Source organism: Prinia subflava, chromosome 3 (assembly GCF_021018805.1).
Source record: "Prinia subflava isolate CZ2003 ecotype Zambia chromosome 3, Cam_Psub_1.2, whole genome shotgun sequence".
Classification (NCBI taxonomy): Eukaryota; Metazoa; Chordata; class Aves; order Passeriformes; family Cisticolidae; genus Prinia; species Prinia subflava.
In genome coordinates this window covers 15363773-15383163 of record NC_086249.1, presented here as the reverse complement: position 1 = coordinate 15383163, position 19391 = coordinate 15363773, and the positions used below count along the sequence as shown (strand labels likewise).

The 19391-nt window shown below is 49.2% G+C and overlaps 1 protein-coding gene across 1 annotated transcript; it reads right to left on the bottom strand.

Annotated features, from left to right (window-relative positions):
• Positions 1–5148: 5148 nt before the first annotated feature.
• On the bottom strand, positions 5149–19169 carry LOC134548568 (D(3) dopamine receptor-like). Its single transcript, XM_063393468.1, has 7 exons — positions 19115–19169; positions 16597–16888; positions 11526–11638; positions 10170–10312; positions 8921–9117; positions 7702–8047; positions 5149–6870 (listed from the first exon to the last, which is right to left on the bottom strand). The coding sequence occupies exons 2-7, from the start codon at positions 16876–16878 to the stop codon at positions 6674–6676; spliced, it is 1278 nt and encodes a 425-aa protein (XP_063249538.1). The 5' UTR covers positions 16879–16888; positions 19115–19169; the 3' UTR covers positions 5149–6673.
• Between the last annotated feature and the right edge of the window lie 222 nt (positions 19170–19391).

Sequence of the window (19391 nt, the reverse complement as noted above, 5' to 3'; positions counted from 1 at the left end):
ACCTTTCCTGCCTCACAATGAGGTGATGATTAACTGCCTGGTTAATCTACATCTGTTGTCTGTATGTTTTAATTACACTGGTCAAGTGAAGGTGCAACACAGTGGGATGCTCTGTCATGCTTCTGACAGCTCCTCCAGCTCTTGGCCTTGCTTACTCTCCATCATTACAAAATCTTTGGAGAAAGCCTGTTCTTTTACAGCTATTTGTGCATCTGAACATCTTGCAGAGCTCTTTGGGAAGCAGTTTTGGATGAGAAGGGGTTATATGTTTAACCAGGATTATTTCAAACTTCTGAAGCCTGAAAATCTAGGAATCTGTTTAGTGAGGACCAGAGGTAAAGGAATTATCACTAAAGGCATTTGGGTCTGCCAGACAGCTCAGGATGAGCCAGCTGTCTTCCCTATCCTTCTGCTACTCTGTAAAGCATTTTCTGGCTCAAGTGTGTGGCCACTGCACTGGGAAAGGCAATGGTTCATGCCAGAGGACACGGAGGACAAGGTGCATCTTACTGCCTGTATGTGCAGAGTCGATTGATTTACAGGGTGCTGATCAAGAAAAAAAGCTAAAAACTATGGCCTGAATATGTAATTGGCCAGCACAGACCTTCACAAAGAAAGGAGTGGTTCCAAGGTCCATGGCCAGAGTTCCTGGACCCATTCCTGTGCTCTATGTGTGGCACCTTGTGTTCTTGAGCTGGCTGCCTTTCTGAGCTGGTGGGTGTGTTGCAATGTATGACACGAAGGTGGCTTTGTAGCTTTGTGCTCACTGCTCCCTCCTGCCACAGGAGAACATCTGCTTTGCCTTTTGATGAGGTAATCAGGGGAGGAATTGATGCAGCCAGCATCTTGCAGGGAGTCAGCAGAGTCTACAGATCTGTCTTGAGCTTTTTTATACTGCCCTTCCTGGGCCAGAATGGAGCCATCTACAAAGTAATGTCAACTTCAGTGGTACTATGTGCTGAAAAACAGCTGAAGAAACCAGCCCTTAGGAAAGCCAGATGCTTTCCTCAGACAAAGCTGAGGGAACTGGGATGAGAGAGAACAAACTGGCAGGCAGCCGAAGCCTTTAAAGAGATGCAGCCTCTTCAAGAAAGGGAACAGGAGATGGAGCGTCTGGGAGGAAGGAACATAGGCAAACAGGATGATTAGGATTTGGCAAGGCCAGCAAAAACAAGAAGTGGGAGCTGTGCAGTATGTCCATGGGTAGCACTGCCAACACCAAGTTGCAGAAGCCACTGGCACGTGCCTTTTTCCATCCCCTGTTTTGCGTGCATCTTGAGGAGAAGAAGCACTCTGTTGTGGTTCAGGGAATTCAGCAATGGCTGCAAAAAGGCAAAAGGCCACAGAGTGATGCTGGTAGCCTTCAGAGCTAAGGCTGACAGGGGTACTTGGTGCTGGACTCAACCCTGGTACCTGGCTCCCCTACTGCCCACAGCCAGTGCCATCACAAATATCCAAGAGAGTCCTGTAGCATCTGCTCACGTCCCTTGCGCTGACCCCCACACAGAGGCAGCAGTGCTGCTGCCTCTCAGCTGAGGCATGGCAAGGTGAGCAGTCCACCTGGACTACTGCCCTTCTGCCATGACATAGATGGCAGAAAGAAATGTGATTTAGCATTTGTGCTTCTGTCCGGTGAAAAGTGGTCTTTATTCGGGCTGTTCGATTTGCCATGCTCACAGCTGTGCGGTAAAACTTATTAAAACTGACAAGAGTCCCCAGGGCAAGAAGGCAGAAAGGTCTTCCCCACATCACCAAAGATACAACTGCCTGATGCTTGTCTCACTGAGATGCTTAAATCATTATACTGAAATTAATTTTTAATTATGTTCATTTTTGTCTTTGGCCCTGGGGGTTTTCTTTGCTTCACATTTCCAGAGGCATTCAGGGATCAGACCAGTGTCTGGCAGGAAGAGATTCACTCCCAGAATGATGAAGGAAGCTCAGGAGAATTCCTGGCCTAGGCCTGGGAGAAAATGGATCCCTGTTGTGGAGAGGTGTGATTGGCATCAGAGCTGGTGGGCTCCTGATCTGACACTTGGGGCAGAGAGGAAGCAAGGAAAGGTGGCATGAGTGATGTCAGGAAGGCATAACAAGAATGGTCACTGTTATGTCTTAAGATTGACTGTTTGGGGAGTAACACAGAATAACTGGATCAGTGGCTTTTGAGATTGAAAGGCAGTGTTGGTCTGGGATGCATCTTCTACATCCTGTTCAGTGTCATGCAGCAAGAGGTACATAGCAGCTGATGCTGACTTTGAAGAGGTACAGTTTTGAATCCCTCACACTTTGAAATTCCTACAGTCTTGTGAGCCTTCCTTTGCTCATAAGGCAGCAGGTCAGGTGGCAAAATACTGCCAGGAGATGACATTGTTATGTTAATGTTAATTCATTATTACCATTAGATGAGGAAAACATCACCTCAATGGCTCATTTAAAGGCTCATGCAGATTTGGGACACTTGCACTGGTCAGGGAAAGAACTGATGAGCCCATTCTTCTTGTTAGATAAGACACCTCACAGCCAGGTGTGTTTGCAGACTGAGGGCTGCCAGGGTCTGTCACTTTGTGACCAAACCACCACACACTTAGCTGAAACTAATCAGATTGCTGCAGGTGTCCTCTGAGTTGTCCACAATTCCTATTAGTAGTTTTCTGAGTGTCTCCATATCAGCAGCCTGCAGGCTGTTGATCCTTCCTTGAAAGGCTGGCATTGATTAGAGATTCTTCAGAAAACATCACATCAGGAGCAGCAATAAGCTGCAGCCAAGCTCTGCCTTCCAGGGGAGCTGCCATCCTGAGCAGGTTGTGCTGGCCCAGCTGGGAGCAGAGAACCCTCTGGCACTCCACTGCCCTCAGAGAGGCAGGCTCCAGGTGAGCTCCCTCCTCTTCCAAGGGGGAAGCTCCTGTGCTCATCCCCACCGTGGGGTCCAGCTGAGCATCTGGCCAGGCCAGGCCAGCCCCTAAGGGACCTAAGGAGGGTTACCTGGGGAAGTGAGATTTTTCTGTGAGTTTGGCAAATGTGGATTTTAAAGCTGGCTGCAGCTGAGATTGTTAAAATAACATGTTCAACAGCTGCTGCAAGGTACCTGCAGAATGCTCACTGAGCAGTGTCACCTGCAGAGCGTTGGTCTGTGATGGCAGGTGAAACCCATCTCCCCCATAACTGCCTTGTTTTCCCAGGAATCAGCTTTTTTTTCTCATTGAAGATGGTTTTATCTTCTGCCCCGTGGACCTTTGGGCTCTTCTGCTTAAAGATTCTTGCATGATCTGGTGCCTGTTGTGCCTGTTGCTGCCTCTGACAAGGTAGAGTGTTTTATGGTTTCTTCTCTGTTTGTATTTTACAGTGCAAAACTCAAGAGCTTTTGGTTTTAACTTTGGATGGCTTCTGTTCAGTGCCTGGTACCATTTAGGATTTGAGTGATTTGGGTAACCTGTGTTTTTCGTCCTAGACCTGAAGTTTAACACATGTCACATGCAGTACATCTGTCACAGATGGGGAGCCCCAGGTACACCTGGAATGGCAAACTGTGGGATATGTGGGTGCTGTGGCTCATTCATCTGGGTTCCTGCAGCTGAGCCAGAGCCTGTGGCTCTGTGAGCTGGGAGATGCAGGGGATAAATGGTGTTTTTCAGTCCATTTCTCAGGCGTGCTGTGAATGTGTCCAGATAGGCAGTACTTGGATGGCTGCCTCCTACCTTGGGGGGGGTGGGGCTGATCTTCCCAGTGTGTGCTGCCAGCTCTACTTCATCTCCAAAGGGGCTTAACTCTCCTCAGCTACGGTGGAGCTGCTTCCTGGCTGCTCTCTGCACTGGCTCCTTGACAAATGTCTTCCAGCACAGGGCACCTGAGGTGTCCCGTTCCAGCTGCCTGGAGGTGAGCACAGGCTGCAGGGCCCCGTGTTGCACCTGCACAGCTGCCCAGCCCTGCTGCCACAGCAACTGTGCCCATCTCTGCAGGAGAGGAGGCTCCTGCATTCCCCAAAGGCTCTTCTGATGTGAATATCAGCGTGTAAATGAACCCCCACAGAATGCAGAGCACAGCGTCACAGCTCACCTCTGCCAGCCCGTTGTGGGGTCAGGGAAAACAAAACACCAGGGAGGAAAATGTAGGAAATTAGGGTTAGTAGGAGACATTGAGCAGTTGGAAAAGGAGAATGCAGATTACTCTGCTGTAAATAATGAGGGGGGAGGTGTCTTGGGGGAGCCCTCAGCAATCTCTCTGGCTTGCTGGAGAGGGTGGAGGGACATCAACTCCTTCCACCTTTGATTGCTGCTGTTCCTTGGCATTTTCTAGGGGTCACCTATGTTTGCATTGCCAGAGTAAAACGGCATGGTGCTCAAGCAGCACTTGAGGGAGGGGGAGACAGAAATTGTTTTGGTTTGGACTTGAGTTTTTGTAATTGTGTGAGGGTTTTGTGCTGTCTTTTTTTTTTGTTCCTGGTCAGTTCTGTGATCTGGTAGTTCAGATCTTAGTAAATAAAGGACCATATGTTTAGATACAGAATTTTCCCTATCCCTCATAGCTGTGTGGACATCAAAATGCTGCTTAGTCTTCTGCCACACCTCTTGTTCTTACCTCTATCCTGAATCATCTTGGGGATCGCTCCTTGAGGAACTGGTTCACATTCAAGAAAGATCAAACTGACCCCTGAGAGATGCTAGGCTAGGTCTTGAAGGGACCTACTAATTCTTGAAAAGATTTTTCAGTTTCCTCCTTTCTGACAATTGTTAAATAAAGCAGCTGGACTGGTCATCTCTGTTATGAAGCATCCTAATGAGGATTCCTTGAGTGGCAATCTGTCCACGGGTTGGTTCACTCCATTTATACCTTCACCCTCCTGTGTGCTGAGTCTCCCGTGCTAGCCAGCATCTTTGAGCAGATGGAGTAACACTACTGCATGTCTGAGTGGAATTGCTGGGAAATTAATTGACTGTATTTCCAGAATTCATCTGCTAGAAGTGCTCACAGCAGCCTTTGATTTCTTTCCCAGTTGCAAGGAAAATGCCAGTAATAATAAAGACTTCTTGTGGGTGTCTAGGTGGATGATAACTTTTTACACAGTAGGTCTTAAGAGGGCTACAGGTGACAGAAGACTTATAAAGAAAGAGCTACATTTACCACAAAGATACCAAAACTTCCAGTTACACTTGTGTTTTATTGGGTTAAGGCAGCTACAATGCAGTATGGAGGGCACCTGCCCAGGCAAATGACGCTTGCTCTCCACAAGATCCTCCTCCCAAAGCCCAGACAAACCAAAGCAGCAGCTAGAGCTCTGCTATGTGCTCTGGAGTCAGAGGACAATGGCTTTGGCTTCATATTAGGAAAGAAAGGAAGCCCTTCCCAGATGGAGAAGCTGTAGCATGGACACAGGCAGGAGCAGCACACAGAGTTAGCCCAAAGCTATCAAATGAGCATGGCTGACAGCACAACTAAGCCAAGTCCTGGGAGTGAGAGCTGAAGCCTCTGATCCAGTACTGCAAGGGGGCAAAATGAGAGAACCATGCTGAGGCTCTCTGGCCCATGCCAGGTTTGTCTGTATGAGGGGAAGAGCATTACAGTGCCCTGACATGAGACCAGCTTAGGGTACATCAGAACTTGTCTGTTTTTTTCATCCAGGAACTACTAGAGATGGCTTTGTAGAATACTGCTGGGAAAGGACACCATAGCCAGGCTGTATTTGGCCAGCTCCTGGATGCTGGGATACACAGATGCCATATGTGGTGACTACAGTTTTGGCAAGGGGTGTTAGGGAGAGTCCTGGGGCTGATGCCAAGACCAATGTCCCTTCTCACTGGGAGGAACGTTATGAAACAGCTCTCCCCCAGATTTGGGCTGTAACTGGAGCGATTGCAGCAGCCAGGTGGTACAAACCCTAAACCTAGCAGTGCTCCTGTCAGGAGAGGAGCACAGGTGAAGATTGGTTCCGAGGAGATGTGAACGGGTTTTGAGATGGGGTGCATGCAATCAGCTGAAAAAACAGGTTTGAATCTATGGCAGCAATCAAGAGCCTTGTTCTCTTGGTGGCCCCAGTAGACCCCTGGGGCGTGTGGTGGTTAAGCAGTGGCCAATCTATCACTGGTCCTTGGGTCAGGAGGAGAGGCGACCCCGGGGTAGTATTGCATTTCCAATGTGAGCTGACCTACCAGAGGGAGGGCAGCCACCTCTCTACCTTGCAAGGAACAGTAAAATACAAGCTGGCAGCACAAGGGAAAATTTCATTTGCAACTAGGGCGATTTTCTCAAGCACTTAGACTGACCTGGTTTTACAGGCAAACCCTTTCATGGAAACAACAGGAAAGTTGTTATTTCTCCATCAGTGCTCCTTTTCTGTTTCCTTGTCCAATTTTCACTCTCCTGACTGAAGAGATCAGGGTCCTCAACAAAGAGGCCAAGTTCTGTCCTCTTACTAGGACTGCTGTGCATGAGCTGGGTGCCTGCTGCAGGCTGAGGCTCCAGCTGTGGGAGGGCAAATGCATTTCCATGGTGTAGGAATCCACCAAGATGAGCGATGCCCTCTGCGGCTGGGCCGCGTGTGCCCTGCAGGCTGTCAGCTCCCAGGAGCCATGGCTGATCTGCTGCACACCTGGCTGTGCCCAGGGCTGAGGGACTCCCTGGCTCATTCCTGTCTTTCTCTCCTCCTGGGGTGCTGCTGCAGACCCGTGTGGCCCCACAGTCAGCAGCAGAGGATCTTGAGGAAGGCTTTGCGGAAGTCGGTGTTGAAGGTCGTGTAGATGATGGGGTTGAGGGCGCTGTTGACGTATCCCAGCCAGGTGCTGGCACTGTAAAGCCCTGGAGGCACGTGGCAGGATGGGCAGTGGGCGTTCAGGATGTGAATCAAGAAGAAGGGCAGCCAGCAGACTATGAATGCCCCTGGGTTTAGAGAGAAGCAGAAAACAATCCATGAGTTCAGAGCATCAACTGTTTAGAAAGGGGCCTCACTGGTGGCCTCTCCCTCTAACCCCTCACTATTTCCATGATGTTCCTATATTTCACAAACACTGAGGGCCACATTTATTCCTGACACAGAGGGACCTGGCAAAAGCTTGGGCTCCTTGGGACCAGCCTTTTGAATGGATGTGGCTTCAGAAGTGTTTTGTTGACAGACAAAAGCAAGTGGCCACAGCTTTGAAGGAAAGCCTCAGCTGCTTTAATGAGTTAGGATAAGGGCTGCTCCATTTCTGTGCTAGTACTGAGTTAACGGGGGGGAACAGTGCATGTGGTGACCATAGCAGGTGACAGAGACACCAATCTCTTGGCTTATCTACACAGCTGTATGAACTGGTTCCTTGTGGGTCCTTGCCTCAGTTTCCCTTTCTGTAATTAGATCTAAGAGCTTCTGCATGTATAGGAAACTTAGGATTGTTCCAGCCTTGTAATAGTAAAACAAGGGAAAAGGAAAAGCAAGGTATTGGCTGTTGCTCCCTCTAGTAGGACTTGCTGGCCCCTGATTTTAAACACAAGGGTAACAAAATATGGTAAATAAAATACTAACATACATGGCTCTCAACATTTGGGAGCATTATTCTAGATCCCTAAATGCCCTGCTACTGTCTCTCCTGTGTTTGTGAAGCAGTAATAGCTAAAGCCAAGGCCCAGCTTGCACTTCTTACAAATCTCAGTGTTGTATTAGGAGATTCTGTGCTCCTGGGAGTCCCAAACCATCACCCCTTGCACCCCACAGGCAGGATGGCTCTTGCTCACCCAGGACGATTGCCAGCATCTGTGTAGCCTTCCTCTCCCGCAGCTGGATCAGTCGGGGCTGCTGCTGGGCCAGCCTCAAGCTGCTGATGGTTCCACCGTTGCTGAGCCTCCGTACCTCCACTGCCGGCTTCGTGCTCCTTCTCCTCTCTTCCCACCTGCTGTTTTGGGTAGTGCCTGGTGCCTTGGTGAGGGAGGCCTCGTGGCAGAAGCTCCGGTACCGCTGCAGGCTGAAGGCTGTCAGCAACCTCCCTTTTGTCGACATCTCCTGGCCTGTGCATTTCAGCGAGAGGCAGGGGGAAAACGTGCCCTGGCATCTGTTTGGCAAAGCCTTCCTCTCTGTGTGTTCCTGCAAAAGAGGATGCCACAGAGGAACTGGAAACCATCCAAGCTGCTCATTGGGCCAGAGGATGATGAGGGAAGTTGTAGAAGATATCCTTAGCCTCACTTGCCTCTTACATTGCACCATATCCTCTGGACTGACCGGGGGTGAACCAGCAGTTGATAACGCTTTGCCTCCATCCCACCAAGGAGAAGCATGAGAACAGTAAGAGCAGAAACCCCTGCTCTGCTAACCTCTCGTCTGTATTTTTCTGTTGGCCCTGCTCCCCTCAGCATCCCCACCCTTTTAAAGCAGCTTCACTGTGCAAAAACGAGTGGGTAAAAGGAGTGGATATGCATGACCAGGTAATTTCTTTCAAACTGCTGTTTGAAACCAACTGTGTTGGTTCCCATGGTTGCAGATATTTCATCTAGAAATGTCAGTGGAATAAATGTTGCATGCGCCACGAGTATTTTGACCTCTTAAGTCTATCAGATGAAGAGGGTTTTTTATTTTAATAACAGAGGTTAAAGCCTGTGAAGCCCTGAGAATGAATCTTCATAGAGCAAAAATCAATAAATGAAGACATAAAAATCAATAAATGAAGAAATTACTTAGACTTATGCATGGCTGAGAAAACCCTGCTCTGAAGAAATATTGAAGTAGGCTGTGCTCTTTTCTACTTGCCACTTCTGGAGGGCAGAGATACCCAGGGAATATCCTCATTCTAGAGGTCTGAAAAGGATTTAACTGGAGCTTCTGCGCCTCAGATATCTTGGTGTATGAGCAAGGGATGGGATGAAAATGTGTCCTGCCCCTCCTTATGCTTTCTGTTCTGTTTTAACCCTTTGAGGAGAAGAGAGGATGCATTCCTGTCCTGCTGGCTCGAGTGGCTCTTACTTGGTGTGCGTAGCACGGTTTGGTGCTGGCGCTCGGGCTGCCCTGCCGCGTGAGGCTTCGCTTCCTTTGCCTCTCTCTGAGCACCAGGTAAATCCGGACATAGAGCAGCAGGGTCACCATGAAGGGGAGGTAGAAGGACACCAAGGAGGAGTAGATGATGAAACTAGGGTTCGATATGGAACAGACACTGGGATCCCCTAGGGAGGAGAAGAGAGAGAGAGGAGTGGCTGAGCTGATTCGGTTTAGTACAAGGAAGCTCTGGTGAGTTGGCAAAGCGAGACAAAAGGTGGCTGGGGGCAAAGGCAGGCTAAGGAGTGCAGATTATGCTCTGGCTTACCCAATTACCTATGTGGTGCTTAAAGTGAACCCAACACAGGACCATCTAGCACTAGCCAGCATGCATCTGCCTGCTTTTCTGGCCAATAGGTCTGTTCTCTTCTCCCATGTCTATTCCCATCCTTTCTCCTATTCCTTTGACAGCCTCTGAGCTGTCTAGATGCAGGGTGTGCATTCACCCCTATCTGTCTGAATCAGGCAGAGGGGGCAGCCAAATTTCCCACTCCCATGCCTTTCCTCCCTCAAGTACTGCAGAGAGGATGGATGGGGAGCAGAGGCTTCTGCCTGTGACTCAGTGGGAGGGGAAGGAAGGCTCCCCTGCTCCTCTGCCTCCAGGGAGACTGTGTTGCCGTAGCTGAGGGAAAGGAAAAAGACCAACCTGCTTCCAAGGTGGAGGCTAAATTGTTTGCTCTCCTCAAGGGATTAGTTAAGGAGGCAGACAGCCAGTTGGATAGGAAGGTTTCTAACAAGAAATGCTAATATGCAGTCCTTGCTGTTTAGGAATGTGTTCTGTATCAGAGTCAAAACTGTGCTTCTGAACCTATTGATATTGGCAAGATGCCATTAAGTCTGGTGTGTGTGTGCTGTATGTGCTGCACGTTTTGATGTGTGTGACCAAAGTGATTGTTTGATGGGAATCTGAAGAGCTGGACGCCTTGATGGGCATTGATTTGGCAATAGAGCAGGCAGGTTTGCCCTTTACAGCAATAGTCAGTGTCTGCCTGAGCAAATGGCAAGTTTATAGGCAAGAGCACATGGGGATTTTTCTCTCCTTTCATAGTGTGCTTCCCAGTTCCTTAAAATTTCCTGTAGCTTGGCAAATCTGCAGGACCCATGTTCAATGACCTGGCCACACACAGGGCAGCTCCACTGCCAACCCCTCCTGCTTGCTGTTGTTCAGGATATCACCCACCTGTAGTATTGAAGCCAAAGAGGAGAGGGCATGACACTGCGAAGGCCAGCATCCAGACAATCACAATCATGAGAGAGACCCTCCTGCAGGAGCTCTGCCCAGTGCTGTACTGGTACTGAACTGGTTTCACCACTGCCGTGTACCTGCAGACCGAACCAGCTCCGGGAAGAGGAGACGGAGGAAGGAGGGAGGGAAAGGACCAGGTTTTTAAAAGGAGAAGTGAAAGCAGCACAGGGAACGTGATGGTGGATGTGGTGAAGAAATAGAAGAGGAAAGTAGAGAAAATCAGATGATGGGATCAGCAGTTTGTGGAAATGGTAAGTGGGGCATTGCAGGGAGGAACAGAGGAAATCACAGTTAGTTGGCAGCAGTGCAGAGAAATGCTCAGCAGAACTCACAGCATGTGAAGCTGCCAGGTTTGGGCTACCAGATGGATCAAGAAACTCCAGGAAATCCCTAACCCTCAAGCCCCTACAGTTACTGGGCACTGCTGTGAAAGAGCACTCTCTGGAGTAACCACAAACTACAAAACTCTTTGTCTCAGCTGCCTGGTCTGGTGTTAGCCTGACGAGCAGAGAGTTGCCCAGGGGCAGGTGTCAAGGAGCTTCAGTTGCTGGGGTGCCCCAGGAGATGCAGCTCAGCAGGGTAAGAATTGGGAAGGCACAGGAGTCTCATTTTTAGGAGAGCCTGGGGACTGCTTTCTGCAGACAGAGCCAAACTGAAATGGGGATACAGATTCCCATGGAGGAACACTGGACCAATGCAGCACTGAGAGCTGCCTGTTATCCTTGAACTACACATTAGGTAGTACACAAAGGTACAGCATGCAGTATTTTTCCCTTCTCCCACTCCTTGGTCCCAGTAGGATCCCATGTGCCAAGGTCTTGGCTCCCAGCCCTCAGCATTACTTAAAATAGGCTCAGTTTTAAAAGGCAGAAAACCAGGGCAAAGCTCAAGATTACACAGCAAGAACGCTCATCTCTCCCTGTGTACAAGGCAGGATTTTGTTTATTAAAGCTTCATGAGTGAGATCTCCAGGAGAAACCCTCTTTGACACCAGTGGGAGTTGGATTACCAGTTGTGGTTCCTGCCCTTAAAAAGCTCAAGGATGTGTTTGACTATCTACTGGGGATGTCTTATGGCTTGTGTCTCCCTGCCCTCCTGTGCAGACCTCTCCTTGCACAGTGAGAGCAGAGCCTCATCAACAGCAGTAGTGGCAGGCACGGACCTTCAGGGGTTTATTGTCCTGAAGACACCGACGATGTCTGTGCTCACCCCACCTCTTTGTCCCTGCCCCACTGGGGCACAGGGCTGCCCCCATCTCCAGGCTGTCCCCTGGATGCTGTTGTGTCTCACCTGTCAATGCTGATGGCACAGAGGTTCAGAATGCTGGCTGTGCACATCATGACATCCATGGTGACGAAGATGTCGCAGCAGATACGGCTGAAGGTCCACACCCCTCCGGTCACCTGCACCAGGGACACAGAACTGTCAGCGTTGCTCTGCACCTGGTCCTGACAACTTTTGTGTAAGGAGCTGCTCTCCTCAAGTATCTCAGCAGCTGGAGGAGTTCATGTCCACAGTGATGGGCAGAGGGAAACTGAGGCACCTGTGTTGTGTTCTACAGCAGTAGGACGTGAAGAAGGAACCTCACTTTAATTTCAATCCTTTATTTGCTCTTGCAGAGGGAGGCAGGGAGAAGAAACAACAGTTATCCCTTATCTCAAGGCCTAGCATGATAAATTGATTTAAATTTGATATCACTGTATTTATCCTTTGATTAATGGTTATCTGAGGAAATTTAAGGGCTGAAAGTCTTTCTCAGCTTAGCTGCCAGGGTGCTCTTCCAGGCAGCAAGCCGGGAAAGTGCTGCAAATTTTCTGCATTTATGTATGAAACTGAGATCTGACACTGAGGCTGCTCAAAAACCTAATTTGAATTCTTATCTCAGTTACAGATTTAGATTATTAGATCTGAGTGAGAACTCACAGACTACTCAGATAAAGGGGCCTGAGTTGCTACCAAGCTGTTGTTCTGGTTGTTTTGAATTTTTAAGCTGAAGTGTGTGGTTGTGGAAGCTCAGCTGCAGCCAGTCTTAGTGATGGACGAAAGTGGGTTTTGGAGCAGCCACCAAGTTCTTCACAACGACCTTTCTGATTGACAAACATGCTCCAAGCACTGTGTGGCCCTGCTGTCCTTGGGGTTGGGATGACAGCCTGATTCTGAGGGAGGTGGTCTGCCTCAGTGCCCACTCCACATAGGAGATGGAGGGCAGGCTTCTCCTTGTTCAAGTGCAAACAAACCCAGTGCTGTGCTGAATGGGGGAGTAGGAGAGAAAAAAGGGGGAAAGTCCATGCTTGGGAGAGAGCCTTGATTTTAGCCTTCAGCCCTGTAGATTCTGCTGTTTCAGCTGGATCCTGGGAAGCTTTCAGAAACTGCCACTAGTTCCTGGTCTCTCTGCTTACATTTAGACACCATCTGGAATACTGTGCCTGGTTTTGAGGTATCAATAGAGGAAAAACATTGATAAACAGGAGTGAGTCCAGTGGAGAACCACTAAAACAATCCACAGGGGCTGGGGCAGCTGTGAGGACCAGGTGAGAGAGCAGGACTTCTTCAGTCTGGAAAAGAGATGGCTTTGAGGGGTGGGAGACTAACAGCCCTCAAATGCCTACTGGAGGTCATTGAAAAGATTGAAGGCAAGTAGCTGAGAAGATGGAGCCGAGTTCTTCACAGCAGTGGTGTGGTGGGAGCAGGAGAGGCAACAGGCATGAGCTGGAAGCAAACTGGTTATGAAGGTTACTTTTCTACTACAGGACAGTGGAGCCAGTTGCTTGGTAAGTCTGTGCAGGATCCATCCTTGGGAGTTTTCAAAGCCCATTCAAAAATACCCATCCCAGACCACACTGGAGAGGGTGCCACAAGTAAGCTTGGCTTCTCAGGCAATGGGTCAACCTTGAGTGTTGGTGCCTAGGAAACATGCAGCTCCCTGCACAGAGAAGCACTTGTATAAATATAAGATTCACTCTGTGGGAATTTTGCTGTTTAAGAAATAATCCTGAGAAATTCAAGTGGTTTTGATAGTGGCAGCATTCCCACACATGGGCACAGAAACTTGCTGAGGGGTGAGCTGTGTCTTTATGGTGTTCTCTGCTGGACCCAGCTGCTACATTTCAGAAATCAGGTACTGAATGAGGCAGTCTTCCATTAGACCCTCTGACCCTGAATGAATGCAGGGGAGGGAAATGGGAACTGGCTTTCTTCTCCAATTCTCTTGATAATGGTGGTGTTCCTTTGTTTTCTTATAAAAAAGTAAGTAAAGGGGAAAAGAAGTCAATCCAAAACCATTGAGCTTTTCTGCAGTTAGGTGAGCTACAAGACATGCAAACTGAAGGCTGTCCATCTGAGATTAGGGACCTCAAGAGGTAGGTTCAGCTTCCAAAGAAACACTACACTGGTTTTACTTTAGTTTCATGTTTTGAGATCTGCTTGACCACCACAAAATATATTAAAAACAAAATGCTGGAAGCCTTTGCAGTGGGACCCAGTAAGGGATGTTTCTGCAGTTTGAGGCAAAAAGCAATGCAGTTCCTGTGTGTGCTGTGGAGTCTGAAGAATATTCACCAAGCCAGTGGCAGGTGTTCACATGAAAGCCAGCTGCTGCTAACCCAGCAGATGAACAAGCACTTAACAGAGGGAGTTTCCAAGGTCCTGAACACATTAAAATGCTGAGCTCAAGAATGTGAACCATTAAAACTGAAAAAGGTGCTGGTGGGGATGTCTCAGAAGTGAGCCCTCTCAGGATGATTCTATCAGATCACACCACCTGCATACTAGACTGTAGCTTGTCTAAGAGGATGCTTGACAGATCAAAATGTTTGGACTTAAAACCCATTCTCACTTCCACCTGCCACTTCTAAAATGGGGAGTAGCTCTGCTGGAGTTGGTGAAGTAGTTAATATTTACCTGTGGGGTATACAAATGCAGGATTTATTCCAGAATTTAGGTGAAGAAGAATTTAATTTAGTGAAGAAGAGGCTTTTTATTGTATGCCATGTTCAAAATTTAAAAAATTTTATTTCTGCCCTTCCTTTTATTGCTCTGTTCTAATCATCTTTGTTACAGCAGCTAGAACCTGCTAGTCTGCCTTTCTGGTTTTCATGTGCTGGCAGGGTACCTCTTTATCCCTCTGGTGCTTTTTGTCCAGGAATCTCAAAGAATATCCCAGGTATTGAATGAATTCGCACATCTGCCTGGGTGAGGTGGATGGTCAAATATTATTATCTTACAGCTGATGAGAGCAAACTACAGAGAGATGAGCTGACACAATCTCTCATTACCACTCAGTGATTATGCAGCAGAAGAGTGTCCAGGGTGAAATCCTGGCTCTATCAAACGCAATGCTAAAGATCCCTATAGACTATTCAGGCCAGGTTTTCACCTAATCTTCCTTGACAACCAGTCTGCTTTATCTACAAAATTGTGGTGTTATTATTTTTTAACTTCCAAACCCTATAGGAAGCTTTCCAGTTCATGAATGCGCAATGATTATTTTTTTAAACTTATGCATATCCACCACTCTCCTGAATTTTTAAAATAAACAACAAAATCTCCACAATTCAGATATGAATGGTGATGCCACATTGAGCAGCACCTGGGTGGGAAAGTAGGAAACCAAGCTGCATCAGGCAATGGCAGGTATGAAAGCAGTGGTGCTCTTAGCAGGCTCCCTGAGGGTTTTGTGTTGGAGAGCTGATGCTTGGGGCTGCTGCTGGCTCCTGCAGCTGTGAGATGGCTGCTGGTGGGTTTGCACAGTGGGAGTAAAAGAGCACTCAGTGGTCAGGACTGCTGAGCTGCAGTAACTCAGCTCTCTCCTCCCTCTGACACCAGTCCAGCACAGCTCCTGGAGCTCACAGAGCAGCTTGGGTCTCACTGCTCCCCTGTGAGAGACAAGATGAGGAGACAGTGTGACTCCCACAGAGTACCAGCAGATTAGACCTCAGTGACAACCTTCTCCTGAAGCTTTCTTCCCCTCTGGAGGTAGAACTGGATGTTGTGAGAAGACTGAGAAGGGTGTTCCCAGCCATGCTGCTGCATGTCCTCCTCCATCTATGCCATGACAGTGTTTAACACCCTCAAACTCCAGTGGGCAGGATACCCTAATGCCACTGTCTTGGAAACCTTGGTGAGCTTCAGCAGCCACAGCACCAGGGATCAGTAAAGAAGGCAGCAGTATTGGTGTGTCAGACCTACAAGTTGGCCCCCAGAAGATTGCTAGACACATTGCTGAATAGCACTTCTGTGCCAGAAACCTCCTAACGTGGAGATGAGGATTTTGAAGCTATAAAATGTTCCTGTTGCTGCTCTCTCACAGCCTTCCCAAAAGATTTCTCAGAATGAGACACTTATGGTCTGCATGATTGATAAAATAACACATTTCATGGCCACTGATAACTTTAAAAATGGAGTGTAAAGCACAAACTTCACAAACAGCGTTGAAGTCTGAGGCATTCATCTGCCTTAAGCTTCTCCATAAATAAGGGCCAGTTCTGAAGTCTAATTTGGCAAACCTTCAGTAAATGAATAGGTATTCTACATGGGTTCAGGGACTGAATGTTTTTTTGGCAATTTCCAGGCTCATGGTGTATTGAAGCATGATGCCATTCCTGCTTCATTGATGGCATTGCTGACCCATAAACAGCAGCAAATATTGAAAAAACTTTGGGGCTTTTTGGACTGTTTTTTAAATCTTAGTCTTGCTGGAGTCAGACAGCCCAGTTCCAGAGGAAGTACTGTGCAATGCCAGGATTGGTAGTTGGGTTTGGGATGTGTGTGAGTTCTTTTCCCTGTTGTTTGGATGACTCTTGCATCAGCTGCTTCAATTATCCAAGCTCCACAGATGGAAATTAGTCTTGAATGGGTCTACAAACACAACTAGGAAATGGACCTACTGTTGTGCTCACAAATCATGACCAAGGCATTGCATGGGGCAGAGGCTGCTCCACAGATGTGCCTCAGTCCCACCCTGTCCACAGCAAGAATGAGTGCCAAGTGTTTTCTAAAGCAAAGCATAATGTGATTTCATTAAGGATTGGAATGCACTTGAGTTGATAGACTATTCCAGTCTGAAATAAAACTTCACTTCAATAATATTTTTTAGTTGCAATCAAACTGAAGAGTCTAATTCTATCTTGCTGGGATGGCTTCCCACACACACACACACACACACACACACACACACTTATTCCTTTTCTTTTTCATCATTCCATGTAGCACACCCAAGCAGCACACAGCCTGCAGGACAGCTCCAGGGCTGTTCCACACAGATCAGTCTAAACTGATCAGTCTAAACAGCCCTCGTTAGGAACACGACCACGCATGCAGCGGTGTGGGTAAGGTCTGTTAATCATTCCTGAGAGGTACTCACCTCCAGGTACACCATCCATGGCATCACCAGAGTGGCCACCAGCAAATCTGCCACTGCCAGGCTCACCACGAGGTAGTTGGTTGTGGTTTGCAGGGTGCGCTCCCTCAGCACGGCCAGGCAGACCAGCACGTTCCCGAAGATGATGGCCAGGATCAAGATGCAGTAGCAGAGGGCGTAGTAGGTGTGTGACTGGGGCAGCTGCGGCTCCGTGGTGCTGTTTGCCCCACAGGGAATGGGTTCTGTCGTGTTAGGATGGCTGCTGGCTCTGGTGATGAGGGCCATGGGGCTGCCACTGCAAAGAGGAAAAAAGAGAGGACTGAAAATCAGAGCTCTGCAGTAATTGTGGAGAACAGTACCCCCTTTGGGTACTGGTATGATTTTTATACTTTCCTTATGAATTCTCCTTCAAGGCAATCAGAGAGGTCTTTTTTCTGCTCATATGTGGGCAGAGGTTTGCTTAAAGACTTGTTTGGCCTGTTCTGTTTTTCATTAAATATAAACCAAGGGAAGAATACAAGATTTCACCTCCTGTGTGTATGTGAAAGGTGGATCTTAGCAACCAATACAGCAGTTTGGAAAGTGGGCAATGGTTTTGAGAAGCACCAAAGTCACAGCACAGTACAAGTCAGCTGGGGAAGAGTGCAGCCTCAAAGACAACAATTTGAAATGATGAGGAAGACCCAACACAGTTACTCAAACGTACTAGGGCTTGGCCAGAATTTGGAACTTATATCTTTTCTTCTGGGAAGTATCCTCTTCCTTCTCTCATCAAAAAACGTCTTCAATACCTTCACACACTCGGGTGCTAGGCAGCTTGGCAGAGCCTCTTGATCCCTGCTTGCCTGGCAGCAAGAACCACCTCCAGAATTCCTCCTTTCCTGCTGCATGTCCCAAGCCTGCCTGCCTTGTAAAGGGTTGACTGCTGGTGCTGTTCCCATTCCATCCATACCATGCTCTGTGTTTTCCATGCCTGGCCAGAACATGTGCTTCCTGTGCTGAAAAGCAAACCAGCTTGATGTTTGGGATGAAATAATCTAAAGATTGCAGGGTGGTCTGCATTTCTTTTTCTTACAATAGATTCAAGTCTGTTCCCAGTAACCAACCTTTCCTTGATTTCAGAGGGGGATTTTCTCCCAGAAATATGAAAGCTGCTGTACTGAGGTTGTTCCATGACATTTAAGGGCTTGTATCTTTTTTTCCTTTGCTACTGCCCCTGTTGCTGAACTCATCATCAGCATGACAGGTAGGAAAAGCAAGGACAAAACATTGCAATGCCAGTGGTATAAATGTTTCTGTTTCACCTCACTTCTTGAACAGCAGCATCTGTGATGCACAGCTGCTGCACAGCTACACTCCAGGAAGAATAGCTGTGCAAATAGGTACAAATTGCTCCAGCCCCTTGGGATATACTCATCCTTAAAGTGGTGCCACTCTCCCCAGATGCTTTGTAGCTGGGAGAGGACAAGGGTTGAATGAGATGGAAACAGAGCTTCCCCATGTCCTGTGAACACGGATCCCTCAGAACAGGGGTGAAACAATCTCTTATGGCTTGTGCTTGTCTTCTCTATCTTTCTACTGCCTGACCCTCACAAAGAAGTTAAGATTTCCACTGGATCACGAAGATCTCTTGTAGCATGAATGCTGCTGCTGAGTCCAGGACTGTTTATAAAACAGTTGAGCTGCAGCCACCCAAAGACAGGATTCATTTTACTGTGTCCCTTGCACGGACACAGCTCCCACCCTGGGAATTTTGTATTGTCTAGAGCCAGGAAAGGATGGATCTGTAGTGCTGGACAAAGCAGCTGCCTAGGTGATAAGCAAGGCCAGAACAGGGGATGAACAAAACATCACACACAATATACATAACCAGAAGGCATAAGGCATCCCAATACACAGTTTGGCTGTGAGTTTCCTGTCTTGTCTTCTGTTTCTTATACCCATGAGCACTGTTCTCGTCTCTAATCCCAAAGTCAGTCTTCCCTACCAAGATCCCTCCCAGGTCCCGTATCCCTGGACTGTCCTCCACCCTTCCCCAGTCCTGCTCACTCCGCACCTGGCCAGGGTGCTGCCAACCCGGGCACGTTCCCGTGCACCTGGATACCCTCCCAGAGGGGTGGCAGGACACCCCCCGCCCTGGGAACGGGGTGCCACACTGCCGTGGGGACGAGGGTCACCGCCGTGGGGAAGAGCAGAGTGAGGGGAGAGGGGGAAAGGGACGCTCCTCCCGTGGCTCTCCGCCTCGGAGGGGTCCGGGTGCGGGGATGGTTCGGGGTGCGAGCGCAGGCTCCAGGTGTGCCGGCGGCTTTGGGTTGGTCTCCGGCTGCGCTCCGCTCCCGCCGTTCGCAGCCGCCGCACCCGGGGGGCAGCGGGAGCAGCGCCGCTCCCCCCGGTGCCCCGGGAGTGCCGCGGGCCGCCGGGGGCTGGGGAAAACCGGGCAGGGAGGGAGGCGGAGGGCTGCGGGAAAAGGGACCGCCGGCACCGGGCGGGAGGGGAGCGGGAGGCAGCCGCCAGGACTTACCCCCGGCCCGTCGGGCCGTGCCGCCGCCGCCGAGCACAGCTCGGTCCCGGTCCCCGGCCCCGCTGAGTCCCGGCCCGACCCGCTCCCTCCTGCCGCCTTCCCGGCGCGGAGCCGCGGGGCGGGCCCGGGCTGGGCACCTCCTCCGCCCGCCCCTGCCCCGGGACCCCGCGGCGCCCGGCGAGGGGCAGCGGGCCGGGGCTGCGCTCGCCGTGCCCTCCGCGGGTGCCCCAGGGCTTCTCCTTCTCCTGAAGGGACGCGGCGGAAAGAGCCTGGGCGG

Excerpts from the sequence above, each read along its gene's own strand:
- LOC134548568 (XM_063393468.1), bottom strand. The coding sequence starts at position 16,878 with ATGGCCCTCATCACCAGAGCCAGCAGCCATCCTAACACGACAGAACCC. Across the intron at positions 9,118-10,169 it reads CTTTGGCTTCAATACTACAG|GGGATCCCAGTGTCTGTTCC; the intron begins GTGGGTGATATC and ends TCTCCTCCCTAG. Across the intron at positions 8,048-8,920 it reads AACCGTGCTACGCACACCAA|GAACACACAGAGAGGAAGGC; the intron begins GTAAGAGCCACT and ends CCTCTTTTGCAG.